The sequence below is a fragment of the Notolepis coatsorum genome, assembly GCF_963971535.1.
Source record: "Notolepis coatsorum genome assembly, chromosome: 7".
NCBI classification, from domain to species: Eukaryota; Metazoa; Chordata; class Actinopteri; order Aulopiformes; family Paralepididae; genus Notolepis; species Notolepis coatsorum.
In genome coordinates, this window is record NC_140171.1 from 88,427,275 (window position 1) to 88,448,442 (window position 21,168).

Sequence of the window (21,168 nt, forward strand, 5' to 3'; positions counted from 1 at the left end):
TGTCACTCACCCAGCGTAATGCCTCTTGCCCCCGTCCCGCTGCTGTTCCTGCACCATTACGCATACGCCTGGGTGAGTTTTGATTGTGATGTCACTCACCCAGCGTAATGCCTCTTGCCCTCGTCCCGCTGCTGTCCCTGTACCATTACGCATACGCCTGGGTGAGTTTTGATTGTGATGTCACTCACCCAGCGTAATGCCTCTTGCCCCCGTCCCGCTGCGTTCCTGTACCATTCCGCATACGCTTGGGTGAGTTTTGATTGTGATGTCACTCACCCAGCGTAATGCCTCCTTTTCTTGTTCTCACTTAGTTAGTAGTTTGGACATTTCATCTCCCACTCTGTTTTTGTTCTCACTTAGTTAGTAGTTTGGACATTTCATCTCCCACTCTGTTTTTGTTCTCACTTAGATAGTATTTTTGGACATTACATCTCCCCCTGTGTGTTTGTCACACGAAGATATTATTACTTTGTTACTTTGTTTATTTGGACTGTTCTGCATCTGCTCTGTTTGTTCCCTTTTGAATATTAACCCTCTCCTCTGTTCTGCAGAGCGGCCCAGATGTTTTCCCACCAGTCCCCAGTTCCTCCCTGTCCCCAGCCCGCCTCCGCGGGCCTCAGTCCCATCTGTCCCTAGTTCTCCCCTTCTAGTTCCACCTAGTTCCTGGTCCCAAGTTCTCCCCTTCTAGTTCCACCTAGTTCCTTGTCCCTAGTTCTCCTAGTCCCCAGTTCTCCTGTTCCCTAGCTCTCCTTGTCCCGACATCTCCTAGTCTCTAGTTCCTCTGTTTCCTTAACCTTCCCCTAGCGTTCCTTTAATGTTTCCCCTAGCGTTCATTAACCTTCCCTTAGTGTACCCTTTTCCTGCCCGCCTCTTAAAGGCACCTAGTTTTTCCCCTCTGGTTATATTCCTGTATTTGTGTTCTCCCTTAAAGGGACAGTGCCCTTTTTTCCCTGTCTCTCAATAAATATCTGTTTCTTGGCAAACCATCATACCTGTCTTGTGTTGTGCGATTGGGGTCGGTTACAAACCATAACAGTACGACCCCACCCAATCGACGACCCCAGCCAGCACAGACGGTGTATGTTGAGTTTGCCTTTTTTTTTCTTGTTCCCTCTAGCTCCCCTCTAGCTTCCTTGTTAGCCTGTTAGCTCCCCTGTTAGCTTGTTGGTCTCCCCGGTTAGCTCCCCTGTTAGCCTGTTGACTCCCCCATTTGCTTCCCTGTTAGCCCTGTTTGACCCCCCTGCAGCTTGTTAGGCCTCTACTACCAGCATGGCCCTGTCTGCTAGCTTTGCCTCGGCGGCTAGCACAGCCTCTATGTTAATGCAGCCCTTACTGCTGGCATAGGCCCTGTAGCTAGCCATGCCCTGGCAGCTAACCCAGTCCCTCAGCAGAGCCCCAGTCTGCTAGCTTAGCCCCGGCTGCTAGCACAGCCTCTATGTTTATGCAGCCCTTGCTGCTGGCATGGGCCCTGTAGCTAGCCATGCCCTGGCAGCTAACCCTGTCCCTCAGCAGAGCCCCAGTCTGCTAGCTTAGCCCCGGCTGCTAGCACAGCCTCTATGTTAATGCAGCCTTGCAGCTGGCATAGGCCCTGTAGCTAGCCAGGCCCAAGCAGCTAACCCGGTCCCTCTGCATGGCCTCCACTTTTTTGTGTAGTTTATCCCACTGCTAGGACTGCCCTTTCAGCTAGCAAGGTCAGTTTATCTCCCACTGCTAGGACTGCCTTTTCAGCTAGCAAGGTCAGTTTATCTCTCACTGCTAGGACTGCCTTTTCAGCTAGCAAGGTCAGTTTTTCTCCCACTGCTAGGACTGCCTTTTCAGCTAGCAAGGTCAGTTTATCTCACACTGCTAGGACTGCCCTTCAGCTAGCAAGGTCAGTTTATCTCACACAGCTAGGACTGTCCTTCCAGCTAGCTTGTTCTCTCATGCTGGTCCAGCCCTGTCTGCCAGCCTAGCTCCGGCAGCTAGCGCAGCCTCTATGTTAATGTAGCAGTACAGCTGGCATAGGCCCTGTAGCTATCAGTGCCTTGGCAGCTACCCTTTCCCCCTGCTAGCCTAGCTCGGCAGCTAGCGCAGCCTCTATGTTGATGTAGCAGTACAGCTAGCATAGGCCCTGTAGCTATCAGTGCCTTGGCAGCTACCCTTTCCCTCTGCTAGCCCTTTCCCGGTGCTACCATGGTTACCCCTTAGCTACCCTGCTTGCCCCTCAGTTCCTCTAGACCAGTTCCTCTAGACCAGTTCTCTAGACCAGTTCTCTAGGCCAGTTCTCTAAACCAGTTCTCTAGACCGGTTCTCTAGGCCAGTTCTCTTGGCCAGTTCTCTAGGCTAGTTCTCTGGACCCAGTTCCTCCTGACCCGGTTCCTCTAGGCCCGGTTTCCTCTAGGCCAGTTCCTCCTGTTGCCCCTCTGCTACCCTAGTTACCCCTCGGCGACCCTGTTTCTTTTGCTAGCCCCACTCTTGTGGTGGCTTCCCCTGCTGGCTTGGCCAGTACCTTTTGTTTTTGTCTTGTTTTGCCCCCTGCCACTCTGTCTGTATTTGTTTTGGGTCGCCAGGTGGCTCCCGTTGAGGGGGGGGTACTGTGAGGTTTTGTCCGCTGCTCACCAACTTTCTCTGTTTTCTTTAAGCCTACTGTTAGAAATTCCCTTCTCACTCACTCTCTCTAGCCCCCACCCTCTCGTTCTTTACTCTCGTTTACTCTCAGTGGCCACACCTGGACTATTATCAATTACCTCTCGCACCTGTGGTGGCAGGCTAATTAGTTCCCCTGTGGGCTTTAAATACCAGGGCTCTTCCCCTCGTTTCGGCGTGGGGTCGTGTTGTATTCATGCTGAGTCATATTCTCTAACATCTAGACTCTTTCGGGAGATCCTCTGGTCTACCAATGCTGTATATGGATTTCTCCAGCCTTGAGATGTTTTTGCTCCAGCCTTCGTCTGCTGTCGCCGTAGCCTGTGGAGGAGACTGTTCTGCGCTCCCTGTACTTCCACGGGAGGCACCCCAGCGCTCCACTGCAGACCCCAGCGCAGCTGTTCGTCCTGACGCACATCTAGACCAACGCGCATCTCCCGGACCCTCGGGCTTGGCACGCTCTCCAGTCACCAGCGCGCAACGCGCATCTGCAAGGGCTTGGCACGCTCTCCAGTCACCAGCGCGCAACGCGCATCTTCAAGGGCTTGGCACGCTCTCCAGTCTCCAGCGCGCAACGCGCATCTTCCAAGGATCCTCGTGCTTGGCACGCTCTCCAGTCACCAGCGCGCAACGCGCATCTGCAAGGGCTTGGCACGCTCTCCAGTCACCAGCGCGCAACGCGCATCTTCAAGGGCTTGGCACGCTCTCCAGTCTCCAGCGCGCAACGCGCATCTTCCAAGGATCCTCGTGCTTGGCACACTCCTCCTCGCAGACGCACCCCGAGGCGTCTCTCGGTTCCGACGTGCACACCAAGGTGTGGCGCGCCACTCTGTTCCTCGGCTCCGACAGCGGCTACCCGGTGGACGACACCCTCGCCACCGCCGCTGTTCCAGCACCCTGTTCCTCGGCTCCGACAGCGGCTACCCGGTGGACGACACCCTCGCCACCGCCGCTGTTCCAGCACTCTGTTCCTCGGCTCCGACAGCGGCTACCCGGTGGACGACACCCTCGCCACCGCCGCTGTTCCAGCACTCTGTTCCTCGGCTCGGACAGCCAGCTACCCGGTGGCGACACCCTCGCCGCCGCTGCTGTTCCTGCACCATTACGCATACGCCTGGGTGAGTTTTGATTGTGATGTCACTCACCCAGCGTAATGCCTCTTGCCCCCGTCCCGCTGCGTTTCCTGTACCATTACGCATACGCCTGGGTGAGTTTTGATTGTGATGTCACTCACCCAGCGTAATGCCTCTTGCCCCCGTCCCGCTGCTGTTCCTGCACCATTACGCATACGCCTGGGTGAGTTTTGATTGTGATGTCACTCACCCAGCGTAATGCCTCTTGCCCTCGTCCCGCTGCTGTCCCTGTACCATTACGCATACGCCTGGGTGAGTTTTGATTGTGATGTCACTCACCCAGCGTAATGCCTCTTGCCCCCGTCCCGCTGCGTTCCTGTACCATTCCGCATACGCTTGGGTGAGTTTTGATTGTGATGTCACTCACCCAGCGTAATGCCTCCTTTTCTTGTTCTCACTTAGTTAGTAGTTTGGACATTTCATCTCCCACTCTGTTTTTGTTCTCACTTAGTTAGTAGTTTGGACATTTCATCTCCCACTCTGTTTTTGTTCTCACTTAGATAGTATTTTTGGACATTACATCTCCCCCTGTGTGTTTGTCACACGAAGATATTATTACTTTGTTACTTTGTTTATTTGGACTGTTCTGCATCTGCTCTGTTTGTTCCCTTTTGAATATTAACCCTCTCCTCTGTTCTGCAGAGCGGCCCAGATGTTTTCCCACCAGTCCCCAGTTCCTCCCTGTCCCCAGCCCGCCTCCGCGGGCCTCAGTCCCATCTGTCCCTAGTTCTCCCCTTCTAGTTCCACCTAGTTCCTGGTCCCAAGTTCTCCCCTTCTAGTTCCACCTAGTTCCTTGTCCCTAGTTCTCCTAGTCCCCAGTTCTCCTGTTCCCTAGCTCTCCTTGTCCCGACATCTCCTAGTCTCTAGTTCCTCTGTTTCCTTAACCTTCCCCTAGCGTTCCTTTAATGTTTCCCCTAGCGTTCATTAACCTTCCCTTAGTGTACCCTTTTCCTGCCCGCCTCTTAAAGGCACCTAGTTTTTCCCCTCTGGTTATATTCCTGTATTTGTGTTCTCCCTTAAAGGGACAGTGCCCTTTTTTCCCTGTCTCTCAATAAATATCTGTTTCTTGGCAAACCATCATACCTGTCTTGTGTTGTGCGATTGGGGTCGGTTACAAACCATAACAGTACGACCCCACCCAATCGACGACCCCAGCCAGCACAGACGGTGTATGTTGAGTTTGCCTTTTTTTTTCTTGTTCCCTCTAGCTCCCCTCTAGCTTCCTTGTTAGCCTGTTAGCTCCCCTGTTAGCTTGTTGGTCTCCCCGGTTAGCTCCCCTGTTAGCCTGTTGACTCCCCCATTTGCTTCCCTGTTAGCCCTGTTTGACCCCCCTGCAGCTTGTTAGGCCTCTACTACCAGCATGGCCCTGTCTGCTAGCTTTGCCTCGGCGGCTAGCACAGCCTCTATGTTAATGCAGCCCTTACTGCTGGCATAGGCCCTGTAGCTAGCCATGCCCTGGCAGCTAACCCAGTCCCTCAGCAGAGCCCCAGTCTGCTAGCTTAGCCCCGGCTGCTAGCACAGCCTCTATGTTTATGCAGCCCTTGCTGCTGGCATGGGCCCTGTAGCTAGCCATGCCCTGGCAGCTAACCCTGTCCCTCAGCAGAGCCCCAGTCTGCTAGCTTAGCCCCGGCTGCTAGCACAGCCTCTATGTTAATGCAGCCTTGCAGCTGGCATAGGCCCTGTAGCTAGCCAGGCCCAAGCAGCTAACCCGGTCCCTCTGCATGGCCTCCACTTTTTTGTGTAGTTTATCCCACTGCTAGGACTGCCCTTTCAGCTAGCAAGGTCAGTTTATCTCCCACTGCTAGGACTGCCTTTTCAGCTAGCAAGGTCAGTTTATCTCTCACTGCTAGGACTGCCTTTTCAGCTAGCAAGGTCAGTTTTTCTCCCACTGCTAGGACTGCCTTTTCAGCTAGCAAGGTCAGTTTATCTCACACTGCTAGGACTGCCCTTCAGCTAGCAAGGTCAGTTTATCTCACACAGCTAGGACTGTCCTTCCAGCTAGCTTGTTCTCTCATGCTGGTCCAGCCCTGTCTGCCAGCCTAGCTCCGGCAGCTAGCGCAGCCTCTATGTTAATGTAGCAGTACAGCTGGCATAGGCCCTGTAGCTATCAGTGCCTTGGCAGCTACCCTTTCCCCCTGCTAGCCTAGCTCGGCAGCTAGCGCAGCCTCTATGTTGATGTAGCAGTACAGCTAGCATAGGCCCTGTAGCTATCAGTGCCTTGGCAGCTACCCTTTCCCTCTGCTAGCCCTTTCCCGGTGCTACCATGGTTACCCCTTAGCTACCCTGCTTGCCCCTCAGTTCCTCTAGACCAGTTCCTCTAGACCAGTTCTCTAGACCAGTTCTCTAGGCCAGTTCTCTAAACCAGTTCTCTAGACCGGTTCTCTAGGCCAGTTCTCTTGGCCAGTTCTCTAGGCTAGTTCTCTGGACCCAGTTCCTCCTGACCCGGTTCCTCTAGGCCCGGTTTCCTCTAGGCCAGTTCCTCCTGTTGCCCCTCTGCTACCCTAGTTACCCCTCGGCGACCCTGTTTCTTTTGCTAGCCCCACTCTTGTGGTGGCTTCCCCTGCTGGCTTGGCCAGTACCTTTTGTTTTTGTCTTGTTTTGCCCCCTGCCACTCTGTCTGTATTTGTTTTGGGTCGCCAGGTGGCTCCCGTTGAGGGGGGGGTACTGTGAGGTTTTGTCCGCTGCTCACCAACTTTCTCTGTTTTCTTTAAGCCTACTGTTAGAAATTCCCTTCTCACTCACTCTCTCTAGCCCCCACCCTCTTGTTCTTTACTCTCGTTTACTCTCAGTGGCCACACCTGGACTATTATCAATTACCTCTCGCACCTGTGGTGGCAGGCTAATTAGTTCCCCTGTGGGCTTTAAATACCAGGGCTCTTCCCCTCGTTTCGGCGTGGGGTCGTGTTGTATTCATGCTGAGTCATATTCTCTAACATCTAGACTCTTTCGGGAGATCCTCTGGTCTACCAATGCTGTATATGGATTTCTCCAGCCTTGAGATGTTTTTGCTCCAGCCTTCGTCTGCTGTCGCCGTAGCCTGTGGAGGAGACTGTTCTGCGCTCCCTGTACTTCCACGGGAGGCACCCCAGCGCTCCACTGCAGACCCCAGCGCAGCTGTTCGTCCTGACGCACATCTAGACCAACGCGCATCTCCCGGACCCTCGGGCTTGGCACGCTCTCCAGTCACCAGCGCGCAACGCGCATCTGCAAGGGCTTGGCACGCTCTCCAGTCACCAGCGCGCAACGCGCATCTTCAAGGGCTTGGCACGCTCTCCAGTCTCCAGCGCGCAACGCGCATCTTCCAAGGATCCTCGTGCTTGGCACGCTCTCCAGTCACCAGCGCGCAACGCGCATCTGCAAGGGCTTGGCACGCTCTCCAGTCACCAGCGCGCAACGCGCATCTTCAAGGGCTTGGCACGCTCTCCAGTCTCCAGCGCGCAACGCGCATCTTCCAAGGATCCTCGTGCTTGGCACACTCCTCCTCGCAGACGCACCCCGAGGCGTCTCTCGGTTCCGACGTGCACACCAAGGTGTGGCGCGCCACTCTGTTCCTCGGCTCCGACAGCGGCTACCCGGTGGACGACACCCTCGCCACCGCCGCTGTTCCAGCACCCTGTTCCTCGGCTCCGACAGCGGCTACCCGGTGGACGACACCCTCGCCACCGCCGCTGTTCCAGCACTCTGTTCCTCGGCTCCGACAGCGGCTACCCGGTGGACGACACCCTCGCCACCGCCGCTGTTCCAGCACTCTGTTCCTCGGCTCGGACAGCCAGCTACCCGGTGGCGACACCCTCGCCGCCGCTGCTGTTCCTGCACCATTACGCATACGCCTGGGTGAGTTTTGATTGTGATGTCACTCACCCAGCGTAATGCCTCTTGCCCCCGTCCCGCTGCGTTTCCTGTACCATTACGCATACGCCTGGGTGAGTTTTGATTGTGATGTCACTCACCCAGCGTAATGCCTCTTGCCCCCGTCCCGCTGCTGTTCCTGCACCATTACGCATACGCCTGGGTGAGTTTTGATTGTGATGTCACTCACCCAGCGTAATGCCTCTTGCCCTCGTCCCGCTGCTGTCCCTGTACCATTACGCATACGCCTGGGTGAGTTTTGATTGTGATGTCACTCACCCAGCGTAATGCCTCTTGCCCCCGTCCCGCTGCGTTCCTGTACCATTCCGCATACGCTTGGGTGAGTTTTGATTGTGATGTCACTCACCCAGCGTAATGCCTTCTTTTCTTGTTCTCACTTAGTTAGTAGTTTGGACATTTCATCTCCCACTCTGTTTTTGTTCTCACTTAGTTAGTAGTTTGGACATTTCATCTCCCACTCTGTTTTTGTTCTCACTTAGATAGTATTTTTGGACATTACATCTCCCCCTGTGTGTTTGTCACACGAAGATATTATTACTTTGTTACTTTGTTTATTTGGACTGTTCTGCATCTGCTCTGTTTGTTCCCTTTTGAATATTAACCCTCTCCTCTGTTCTGCAGAGCGGCCCAGATGTTTTCCCACCAGTCCCCAGTTCCTCCCTGTCCCCAGCCCGCCTCCGCGGGCCTCAGTCCCCTCTGTCCCTAGTTCTCCCCTTCTAGTTCCACCTAGTTCCTGGTCCCAAGTTCTCCCCTTCTAGTTCCACCTAGTTCCTTGTCCCTAGTTCTCCTAGTCCCCAGTTCTCCTGTTCCCTAGCTCTCCTTGTCCCGACATCTCCTAGTCTCTAGTTCCTCTGTTTCCTTAACCTTCCCCTAGCGTTCCTTTAATGTTTCCCCTAGCGTTCATTAACCTTCCCTTAGTGTACCCTTTTCCTGCCCGCCTCTTAAAGGCACCTAGTTTTTCCCCTCTGGTTATATTCCTGTATTTGTGTTCTCCCTTAAAGGGACAGTGCCCTTTTTTCCCTGTCTCTCAATAAATATCTGTTTCTTGGCAAACCATCATACCTGTCTTGTGTTGTGCGATTGGGGTCGGTTACAAACCATAACAGATTGGAATGGGTCATGCAGATTATGGGTTTCTAGAACCATGAGAAGCTGCTCAGCCACAATTTTCTCCAGCACCTTGGACAGCAGAGGTAGTTTGGAGATTGGTCTATAATTCTCAGGAAGAGAGGGGTCTAGGTTAGCCTTTTTTAAAAGAGGTTGAACTATGGCATGTTTAAAAAGGCTAGGGACAGAACCTGATGCCAGAGAGCGGTTAATTATTGACAGAATTGTGGGACCAATTGAGTCAAGGACCTCTAAAATCAGGGATGAGGGAACAGCATCAAGGGGATTAAAAGAGGGTTTCGTTTTGTGCAGCACTATAGAAACCTGCTCTAAGGTGACTGGAGAGAACGAGTCTAGCAGCGCGAGAGGAGGAGAGACAGTGGTAGGAAGGCTGTCAGAAAGGGATGAGGGGCAGATGCCTGCTCTAACACCACTGACCTTATCCACAAAATAATTCAAAAAGTTATTACAGTCAATATAAGAATATACAGGTACACATGGAGGCACAGGAGCAACAATAGTATTGATTGTTTCAAACAAAACCCTTGAGTTTCCCTTGTTGGATGATATTAGATTAGCAAAATATGCAGTTCTTGCATCCCTTATCATGTCATTAAACTGGATCAATAGCTCCTTGAGATGTAACCTGTGGACTTCAAGCTTGGAGGCTTTCCATAAACGCTCTGTCTTTCTACACTGACGTCTAAAACTGCGGATAGACTCATTGAACCAGGGAGTAGAATTGGTACGGGAGGCAGGTCTGGATTTAAAAGGAGCAACTATGTCCAAAATAGTGGAACATTGGTCATGAAAAGACTGCACAAGGGACTCTAACTCATTGCAATTGGACAGAACATCAGAGTCAAATAATGTTGAAAATGTATCTGCAGAGTTTTGCTTAATTATACGTCTGTGCGTCATCTGGTTATGAGGGAGCACATCAGAGTTAAAACAAACATCAAAAAGTATACACTTATGGTCACTCAGATGGAAATCCTGGAGGTTGACATTCTTAATGTTTAACCCATGTGAGAAAACTAAATCTAAAGTATGCCCGGCTACATGAGTAGGACCCGAAATATGCTGAAAAAAATTAAAAGAGTCAGTAATCGCGAGAAAATCTGATGCGGCCTTTGATGTGACGTCATCAACATGAAAATTAAAATCACCGGTGACCAGCACCAGTGGCGTCGTTAGCCCTGGGCTTCCGGGGCTTTAGCCCCGGATGTTTTTCTCCTAGCCCCGGATCTAAAAAATAAAAATAAAAAATTGTTACGTTTTTTTCTTTTTTTTTTACTTTTTACTTTTTACTTTTTCTTTTTTTATATGTCAGCATCCCCATTGTCTGTGCTGAATGTTTGTTAGTGTTTGGTATTTTTTGTTGGTTTTTAGTACTTTTAAACATCCATTTTTAGTAAGTAGTTTTCATTTGATCCTATAATTCTTTCATTCACCGATTTGTGGACTTTTTTTTTAGTGTCCTGAAAGGCGCCTTATAAATCAAATGCATTATTATTATTATTATTATTATTATTATTATTATTATTATTATTATTATTATTATTATTATTATTATTATTATTATTATTATTATAATAATAATTATTATTATTATTATTATTATTATTATTATTATTATTATTATTATTATTATTATTATTATTATTATTATTATTATTATTATTATTATTATTATCATCCAGGAGGGAAAAGACACTTTGGATAGTAGGGACTGCATCTCTGCCTGTCCTGACCAGGAAACTGTAATCTCCTCTGGCAATAGTTGGATATTGTAATGTGTGGCGAGGGGTTGCAGCAATTCCACTGAGAGAAACTGGTCTGAGGCTGGATAACATGCCTGTATGCCTCTCATAAGTTGTTATCCAACTCATGAGAACCTGCTCTCAAGCTCTTGCAGCATTCTGTCGACGACTGGATAGAACAGTCTCTGTCTCAGCTGATCTCCTGAGCTGAGGTCTGAGCTTGTGCCACAAGATGACTCAACTACATACTCGTCCATCCTTTTCTGCTTCCTCCTTTGGCTGGTAGTATGTTCCTCAATCCAAAGGCCATTACATATGGCCTTTGTCCTGTCATACATGTCCACTGCCATCTCTGAGGTGCGATAACCTTTGAGTGTGTCCTGCACTGTGCTTTTAACACTTTAATCGCCATGGGTTAAATTCTTAATATACCATCCTCCGCCAGCTCTATTTGTCTATGGAGAAGTTCCCCTTCTTTGCAGGGCTATAACTTTTTAAATTCTATTGCTACATTGCCATTATTATGGCCCATTCAATGTCCTATATGTATTGTTCAGGGTGTAGCAACGTTAAACCTTTTCATTCACATATTCATACTAAAATATGGTCTAAAGTACAAGTATGTTTTTATCGTTTTCTGCAGCTTTCTTCAGAACGTGATTTATAGCCCTAAATGCATTATATTGATGATCAAATACAGTTTGGTAGGAATCTGTGCGAGATAAAAAGTTTCAACTGGACGTACTTCTAGAAGTTCTACGCATCATCTGATGTTGACCGGATGGGCGGGGGATCGTTTATAATTCCGTGGGCAGCGTTAGATGATTCATCCAGAGTGGGTCATATGTTCATCAGATCAGTTCGTATAGAATACGTTAGAAAATAACGCTGAATCTTACCGTGGCTTCCTCGCGCCGCTGGCAGATGAGCGTGGAACAGATTTTCTTCTATTATGGGATGTAGAAATGCCCGATCCATTTCCAGGTTGTATAATAGTGTATATGTCCAAATAACGTTGTTTATTGAGTTAGGGCGAGCAATCTATTATCCAGTGTTTCAAGATGGAGTCGCGGGAGCTATAGCGAGTGGCCGGACCACATTTGGATGAGTACTACCGGTTCAAAGGTTAATATCCGGTTGGCGATCTGCCGATCGGCCACCAGATAGCGCTCTTGAACCGCTAGAGAGTTGAGAGGAGATCAGCACTGTGTCTCAGGGCTCCGGAAAGGAAATATGATTTCGATGACAGATTTTTGAAATATTGACATCAAAGACGAGTTACGGCGTCTTCGGCAGAATGAGCATGGCTCGGAATGACGTGAAAACTCGTTTTCGGCGACCATAGTGTTAAATAGTACAGATATTGAAGATGTGCACTTTAACGCAGCAGCACCTGGAGCCATCCATACCCATGTCCAGTGTCCTATAATAAGCTTTAATCGAACCCTGGTTCATTTCCTCGGATAGTCCGGTTGGTTTGGGGTGGTGTGAAAGCTCATTCACTCTTGCAAGTGAACCCTGCTGCGGTTCATTTGAGATGTGAATGCAAAGCGGACCAAAGGCAGGAAAAGACCCAAAAATCAAATCATTTTTTTATAAGACTGAAACATATGTATATAATGAAACACACAATACAGTTCTTTTTCGATTGCCTAAGCATGATTTTGAAAACGGGGCCCGGTGTTTCAAAACACACAATTAGCACAACCACACACACAATTATCAGAACACATCAGATCCTTTGCTAAATTAAACACTTGTCAAAACCATACACTAATTTATAAAAACTACATTTTGTTACCATATGAAACACACGTTTCATATGACTTAATTCTGTTTGAACCAGTTACACACACTGCTGTGCTTAAAATAAAACACATTTAGCAATTCTACTTCTCAGTGATTAGAGTACTGTAAGTGAAGTACGCAGAGAATGTGCAAATATACAATACATTCACCAAACACTACACAAGACCAATGCTGTGATGAAAATATAATTTATTTATCTACATATACCCAAATCAATGATGCAGACTGATGAAAATATAAATGTTCTCTCCATATAACCAAATCAGTCAACATTTCAACATGGAGAATCACAACAATACATGTCCCAGTTTTCATGCTACTATGTGCATAACACTGTAAGCTCAGCAAATATCAGACAAACATAAAATACTGTATCCAGTACAGGTTAAAATGACAGTAAAACAATTTTTTTTTTTAAATGTAAACAGAAAATACTAGACATTATCTCTTTGCCTAGCTGGATCTGGCAAGATATTTTTTTGTTGTGATTCTCCATGTTGACTGATTTGGGAAAATGGGAGAAAATGTATATTTTCATCAGTCTGCATCATTGGTTGTCTTGTGTAGTGTTTGGTGAATGTATTGTATATTTTCACGTTCTCTGTGTACAGTACTTCACTCTCCTTCCATTTTGGTTGAAGACAGGTGAACTCACCTGCTGCATTTTTATAGTGCTTAAACCTGATTGGTGTATCTACAATTAAGCAATGGTGTGTTTGTGGATCTGATGGCTGTGTTTAACCATGTGTGGTAATTTGACATTCTGTGTCTAATGTAATGCAAGTGTGTTTAGTGTTTTGCAAATCACTGTGTGTATTGTTTTGCAAAAAGTGTGAGGCTGACATTGTAGGGGTGCAAATCTGGGCCTATATTTTGCTCCTTGAGTGTAAGGTTTTGATAATTGTGTAATACTTTTGATTTGTAAACTGTAAAGACTAGAGATGAACTGTTTATTTCTTTTGTACATAGGCTGTGCATATGTTTGTTTGTTTGTTTGTTTGTTTGTTTGTTTGTTTGTTTATTTGCTTATGTGTATGATTCTTAACTGTGTTTTTATTTTGTTATTGGTGTATATGTGTGTATGTATGTATATTTGTACTCCTGTTGGGGCTTCTTGGACCAGATCAATGTTTTATCTGGCTAAATAAAGGTTAAATAAATAAATAAGAAACTGATGATTTGGTCCTGTTAACTTTGAATTTTCTATGGGGACTGCCCAGATCCCTCTCATGGACCTGGACCTCACTTTGAGAACCTCTAATGATTCTAGTTATTCAGTATTCATCTCTAATTACTCTAAAATTGCGTATTTCTATGTTTAAAAAAAAATAAAAAAAATAAAAATAAAGTGTGTAAATTAAAATACAATAAAATGGATGCGCTCTGCCAACTATGGTGATTTGTAGTTCAAAGGATTGAAAGGACTCAGAATTCACTGTCCGACATGCAATACAAGTTTTATGAACCAACGCAAGGCCACCTCCACGACCAGATAGCCGTGGAGTGCTAATGGAGCTACAGTTCGGCGGACAGAGTTCATTGAGATGGGTCTGTTCCAGATCTCTTTGCCAAGTCTCTACAAGAAATAGACAGCTTAACTCTTCCCGGACAAAAAGGTCATTTATAATAAAAGACTTGTTGGTTATGGATCGAGGTTTGAGGAGGGCCATTTTAATAGTGGAGCTATTCTCTGGGTTAGCTGGAGTACCTATGGATAGTGCGTGCTGGTGACCCCCTCTACATCGCCTGCCCACCGGCGGCAGTTTACTTGGCCTGTAGCCCACAATTGTTGGAATGGGAGCGGGAGGCGGGGAGGAGAGGGCACAATGATAATTAATGTACATCAAATTGTCTCTTTGTAATGTATGTAGGCCTACAGGTAGCTGCGTAATAGGCTCTTCGTAAGTTACAGCTTGGAGGGGCTGCACTTGTGACATGTCATTGTTACGTCTGGTACTAGTGTTCTAACTATTGCGACAGTGTCGTGTTATTCTGTTGAGTTTCACGTTACGGCATATGGCCGAACGTGACGTTGACGTTGATGTTCTGGTGTACGTTACAATGCATGTGTCTGCAGTTCAGTAAATACCGACATGCTGAAACTATGTGTTGTCTGATTCTTCCAACATAACAGTCATGGTGGAGGGAGTGGTGCTGAGAAGACCTATAGTCCTGACATCACTTTGAGGCAGACCTGACATAGCAGTGGAAATAGCTAGCTAGGACTTTTCTTCCCTTTGTGTTGGGATGTAATCTGTCACGGTACAGGCTAGGTTTTTTCCAAAATGAATCAAAGTTGCTGACGTAACCAAAACCACGAGCATCGCAAATGCCAGATAACCATCTATCAGCACTGTATGTCCGGCAAACATTTTCGGAGCCTCGGTCAAGAGTGGGGAGTAAACCAGAGAATATAAATTTTTTCCCCAGGCATTCTATAAGGATGCAGCCATGCAGGAGATGCAGACAAGATAAATACTTTCGTCTTGTTTACATCAGGGTCCCCCATTTTCAATTCATGACATTTATGACATACACAACATACAGATATACAGATATAATAATCTAATCTAATGATCTAATCTAATCATGACATTTATGACATACATGACATACAGATATACAGTACTGTTACATTTGTGACATACAAGATATGCAAATATACAGTACTGTTAAACAGATCCTAACAGTAAATATATACATACGAGGGGGAGGGAACTGTACATTAGGAGGGGGTGGGTGGTGGGACATTTACTGGGGCCAGTTTCGAATTGCAGACTCCCCCGAATTGCAGGGTTATGGTTAGGGTTAAGGTTATGGTTAGTTTAAGGTTACAGTGTGGTTAAGGTTAGGGTAGTCTTGAGCAGCCCTTTCTCGCATTGCTGTGTTTTAATCAGGGTGGGGCCCTTGTGGTGAGCCCCCCCTACAAGCATTGCATGCGCATGAGCCGCGACAAGCTCCTCTAGCCAGGAGTCAAAACTCTGTTAAGCTCCAGAGAGAGAGGCTGAAAACCCACAGTTCTTGCGCGACGGATGGGAGCCGAATCCCGGATCCGAGTTTTCTGATGAATAGCCCCAAAACATGGAGGTCGCAAACGCAATTTATACGCATGGAAGTATTGATTACGCCATAACGAATCATTAAAAAAATATACCGTTAACTGGAATATGTTGTGTGTGCCTTTACACATATGTTGGATAGGCTTATGTAATTGGTTTGTCATTAAAAACCAATAATAATCGCTCGCCGGCTTCGCTGACCAGAGCTCTCTCAGATTCAAAGTTTTAATTGCAGCCTGGAACATACATGTTTCGGAACCAATGTGTAACTAGACAGTTACAATATAACATTTATATTAATTAACCCAGTTAATGCCTTAAGAGAAAGAGTCTGGTGGTCAATTGCTACGGAAATGTTGTGTCTTACTAATAATAACTAATTCCTTGGTCAATAGAAGTCTCTGTGATACTTTCTGAATATGATTTGGGAACATCAAATGGGCAGGCCGCGAAATAACATAACGTTACAATGTACAGTTTCTGACAGCTGGCTGTGTTGTGAAATGTGCATAACGTTATGAATAAACCGCGAAGTCACGCGAAATAACGTTATACGCGATTGATATGATAACATTACATCCGCCTTTTACTGCGTGACGAGCTAAACCAATCAGAGAGGGGCTTCGCTCAACCAATCAGAGAGGGGTCTGCAGAAATGGAGTTCAACCAATCAGAGAGGGGTCTGCAGAAATGTGGCTACGAAATGTAGAGACGCGTCTCGCATGGCAGATACGCTTTCACGTCACCACACACACATTACACACCTGTCCAGCTCATTATAATGCGATGGCAAAATTAGATCAGATTCAAATGTACAGCACACCATATACTGCTATAGTGGAATATACTATTCATATACCATAATGTATACCATCTTGTTGCGCGCTCCTGGCCGCACACACAACACACTGCTGAATAATTCTGTTTTGCATCAATATATATATGTATACTGTGTATATTGAGGCAAAACAGAATTATATATACAGTATTGAGGCAAAACAGACGACGCATGTGTGTATGTGTGTGTGTATGTGTGTGTCTGACAGCTTTAAGTTTATCATGATGATATGATGATAACGCATAACATAATAAAGTTTTCAATCAATCAATCAATCAAACGTCTCATAACTCCCTGGCTGTCACGTGGCTGGTGACTGACAACTTTTCTGAGCCAATAGGCGCTTTGCGCGACCGTAGCAACTAATCGTTTCCGAGGCGGGAGGCGTGTAGCTTATTCCCAGCGGAAGAGAACCCTTCTAACCTTAACCAACTCCGAAACAATGCCTAACCTTAACCATAACCAACTCCGAAACAATGCTTAAAGTTAACATGCCTAAACTTAACCGGCGAAAGAATGCATGTTAAAAAAAAAACTAAAAAAAAAATTGAAGGGAATCAAATTTGTCACCAACAGACTGCAGGATCCACAGCACGGCGGCATACCAGTTGAGCTAAGCGTCGAATGTAAAACATCGGGGATTGCGGCTACATAATGCCGCAAGCTCTGCCGCTCCGCTCTGCGGCTGCCGCGCTGCCGCGGGGCGTGTCGCAGCCAATCAGGGAAAACGCGGAAGCACTCGGCAGCACTCTTCCGCTGGGAATAAAGAATAGGCAGCCGGGAGCAGCCGGCTGAGAGGTACTGTGGAGCCTCGCTCTGAAGGCTGTGCGTGGCTCGCTCCCGCGAGAGTTCCGCGCCTCGTCTCGTCAGATTTTCAGAGCAAGTCGAACCATAGATATATATAGAACATATATATCTATGAGTCGAACAACATTCTAACCGTCATGCAACGCGCTTGGCGAGGCCGTAGTAAAACCTGCGCAGATCTGCGTCCGCCTATCCCATCTCGAACACGCCTATACAACGGGGCTCTATGGAGAAACCTTGACACTCCCCTGACTAAAAGTAATTTCAAACGAAAACATCTTGATGTCATTTTTCCAAAGCAGCATGGCTGTGAGCCTTTCATCTTTTACATATCTAGCTTTATCGCTAGCATGGCTAACAAATGCAAATATATTGTAGTCTGCCCCGTTGTTCTGAGCAGGATTACGTTATTTTTGCCTCCTTGATGCGCACGCACACAGAGTCTGACGTGGACAGCCAACAGGTCTATGGAGCAGCTCCAGACGGAATCTCTGATGATGATGACATCACAAGTTTCTCTGATGACATCACAAGTTTGAATCTTACCTCTCTGGTTTCTGGTGCTCACATTGATTGAACTTTCCTAGGCCATGGTAATAACATCTTAAAATGGTTCAAGTACTTACAACAGCATGTTCATAAATAAAATAATCTAATACTCTTATGTAACATATTTGACAGACAGCGTTATTTGTACGTCAATAGTCATATATTGTCATAACCTTTCTTTGTGAAATTATTACTTTCATTAATCAATATCATATTCTATATTTAGTTCAGTTAGCCATTATCCGATATTGGAATTCTTAATTTGGGTGGTGTTCCCCTTTAATGGACATCTTTTAACAAACGTAACAGTGACTGTCCAGCTTACTTTTAATGGAAGTCAATTGTAGTGGCTGGCAGTCTGAAAATAATCTGAAGAACTCTGATTATAAATTTAGAAATCCTTTATTCAATCATGGATCAAAGCAACAACCCCTTTCAACTCTTCATCCTCTGGAGTCTTCATCAGGGGATAAGGCGTGCAGCATGGAAACAGGTGTAACATGACTAGGTCACATTCATTCAACCTTTATTTTGTCTAGAAAAAAATCAATCGAGAGTAAACTCTCATTTCCAAGGATGTCAAGAAAAATACAGCACACGACAAATATAAAAATAAAAACAAGAAAGTAAATCGATAAAACAATTCAAAACAACTGCAAACTGGGGTGAATGGTCATTAAAGATTTAAACTAAAGATACTAAAGGAGTTTTAACGTACGTTGCAGGACGGGGGCACAGAAGCTAAAATCAGATTTCCCAAGTTCAGTGCAAACTGTGATCACATGGCATATTAATTCTGCCCCTTAAAGAGACAACATACAAGAGATAACAGTGAGAACAACAAGACTAATTCACACACATACTACAACACCCTCACAAGTATAATGGCAGAAAGGCAAGAGATGAGTCAATATTCAATGACGACTGAGTAGAGTACAAGTTTACAAGGACAATCTAACAGTGATGTACACTAGTGGAGGTAAACAGCACTCTTACAAGTGCCCTACAATGCAAAAATACTCCTCAGTAGTACATGTTAAAAACACATCTTCACAGCTCATAATTACAACAATAATATCCAGTATTAAGAGGAAGGAATAATGATAATATACAGAGACAGAGAGAAAACACTACCACCACTCAACCACTAGCCTGATTTATCTTAAAATATGTGCACTCAGTGCTCCCTATTTTCTTATCTTCAAACTGTTTTCTTTTTCTTTTTTACTTGGTGTTTGAGAGAAACAAAAAACAATTACAAAAGATATACAGTACATATTATTGCTGAAGCAAGTTGTTACCATCGTTTTAGTTTCAAATGTTTCCAAACAAGCACATTTATAAGTTGTCTGTGAATTCAGTTTCTCAAAGGTTTTACAAAAACAAAGCAGTCAGTAGCAAAGACTAACCATATAAAACATTTACATACGACTTCAAGTCAAGTCTAAGTTATTTATTTCCTCTTTAATGACCAGTTAGGAAACTTACAAAAATACAAAATAGCCTATAAGAAATTGTGTCTAAACAATTGAGAGTAGTTATGGGGTGACAGTGGCTCAGGAGGTACAGCGGTCATCTGGTAATCAGAAGATTCCTGGTTCAATTCCCACTCCTCCCGGGCAGCGTGTAGAAGTGTCCTTGAGCAAGACACTTAACCCCTAATTGCTCCCGGTGAGCAGGTTGGCACCTTGCATGGTTGCCATGTGTGAGTGAATGGGTGAATGTGAGGAACAGAATTGTAAAGCGCTTTGGATAAAAGCACTATATAAATGCACCATTTTAGTGTGCTGTAAATGTGAACCAAGGCAATATAGCAATATAACCAATATAGCAAATATGCAACAATTTAAACTCAATATTTGGACATGCCAACATACAAACAATACAACACAACATCGTTACACCAATTATATTGGTTTATACGGTATAACAATGCTGTATAACATAATGGATGCTACAGTATTAAGAGCAGCAGCTATATCAGTTTACAGATACTAGTTGGCTGGCATTACTCTTTCAGAATGTCTGAGTCCTGTCACTCCTTACTTTTCCAGGAAAGGTTCTGGGTTTTTATCCTATTGATCAATAATGAAGGTACTCAAAAACCACTCCTGCCAGTGTTTAAATGAGAAATGAGAAATTACCACCAAACTTGTGTTTGTGTTGTGACACTCTAGTGACTGCAAAAAACATGTTTTTTGGGAGAGGGGATCTTTAAGAGGCAACTTGATTAGTGGTCGATAGGTTGAACTTCTAAACTGCTGAACCTTCCCTTTACAGTAATTTCCAGACATGTCTGTGTGCCCCGTCTGCTTGCAACAGTGCCATGAAAAAAGTTCTTGTTTACTTCCGTACATTCTGTTCTTGTTTACTTCTGTACATTCTGTTCTTGTTTACTTCTGTACATTCTGTTCTTGTTTACTTCTGTACATTTTGTTCTTGTTCAAATTCTGTTCTCACCGTTGTTGTGTAGTGCTGTTGACAACAATGCAATCCCCCCCCTCGAGATAATAATCGTATCTTGTAATTGACATAGTATAACAGAGATGTCCAAATGTTGCTGCGTGCAGGGCTTCCAGGCGGCTTGTCTTTTATGATGGTCTGACGTCGTTTGTTACCTTTTGAAGAAAATGTAATCCTCGTACTTCACCTCCACTCACAGCGAAGGTAAAACACAACTGAGAAAACACATTCCATTGTGTCCTTCCATCAGGGCTACTGTGGCTCCTAAACTTGACTGCTGTGTGGGGTGGGAAGCGTTTAGAAGGACTTCCATCGAATGGCAGAGAAGATGGTGTGTATGAAGTAGAAGAAGGTTGCCACGTAGGAAAACACCTGGAAGAGAGTGACAACACAGTGATTCACCCTCAAAAGAGACTTTTTTTTACTCTGAACAATATCTTGTGTCATATCCTAAACAGTATTGTAGTGAATTCAAGGGGCAGCTTGGAATCAAACCCGGGTCGCCCGGACCACAAGCGACATCGCTAACTAGTCAACTAGCAGGGGTTCTCAACCTTTCTGCTGCCAAGGCACCCCTGTGTCCAATAAAATATTCCAGGGCACCCCTATATACGATAAAGACTTTTCCGGTCCTGTCTTTTTTGCTACAATGATGACAAAAGTGCTTGCTTTCAAAATAAGGTCTAAATGGCTTAGTACTGTTGACATTACACTGCTTGTAGTAGTAAATCAAATAGCATTTTTATTTTTTTTATAAAATTACAGAAAATTATCACTAAAGTGCTATCTGTTACAGCTGCACTGTTTTCCATTAAAATTGCATATTTGGATAAGTGTGACCATTTCTCAAAAACTGAAAATCAAGTATTTCTTTTAAATACAGAAAAGGATCACTGTTGTGAAGGATCAGATTAAACCGAATATATATATTTATTTATGGATATATATTGAATAGTATTTGTATATCGTTTGATATCCCTTGTATATTCCTTGTACATATACACGGAATATCCCTTTAGTCTACTATAGCCCATAATAGTTCATTCTCTTATTGGACAAGGAACTGGCGCCAGGAGACAAGCCCCTTGGAGCCAAGTTCAATGGTACCGACGAGACATGTCTCGACTAACCCCGGCTCTGCGCAG

At 45.6% G+C, this 21,168-nt stretch overlaps 1 protein-coding gene across 1 annotated transcript in view; it reads right to left on the reverse strand.

Moving 5' to 3' along the window:
* Window positions 1–18,028: 18,028 nt before the first annotated feature.
* LOC311232669 (myelin and lymphocyte protein-like) overlaps window positions 18,029–21,168 on the reverse strand; it is a 102,969-nt gene continuing 99,829 nt past the window's right edge. Inside the window, exon 4 of the mRNA XM_084319537.1 lies at window positions 18,029–20,395. Coding sequence (XP_084175663.1) covers window positions 20,321–20,395 — 75 coding nt within the window. The 3' untranslated portion in view covers window positions 18,029–20,320. The remainder of the gene's footprint in view (window positions 20,396–21,168) is intronic.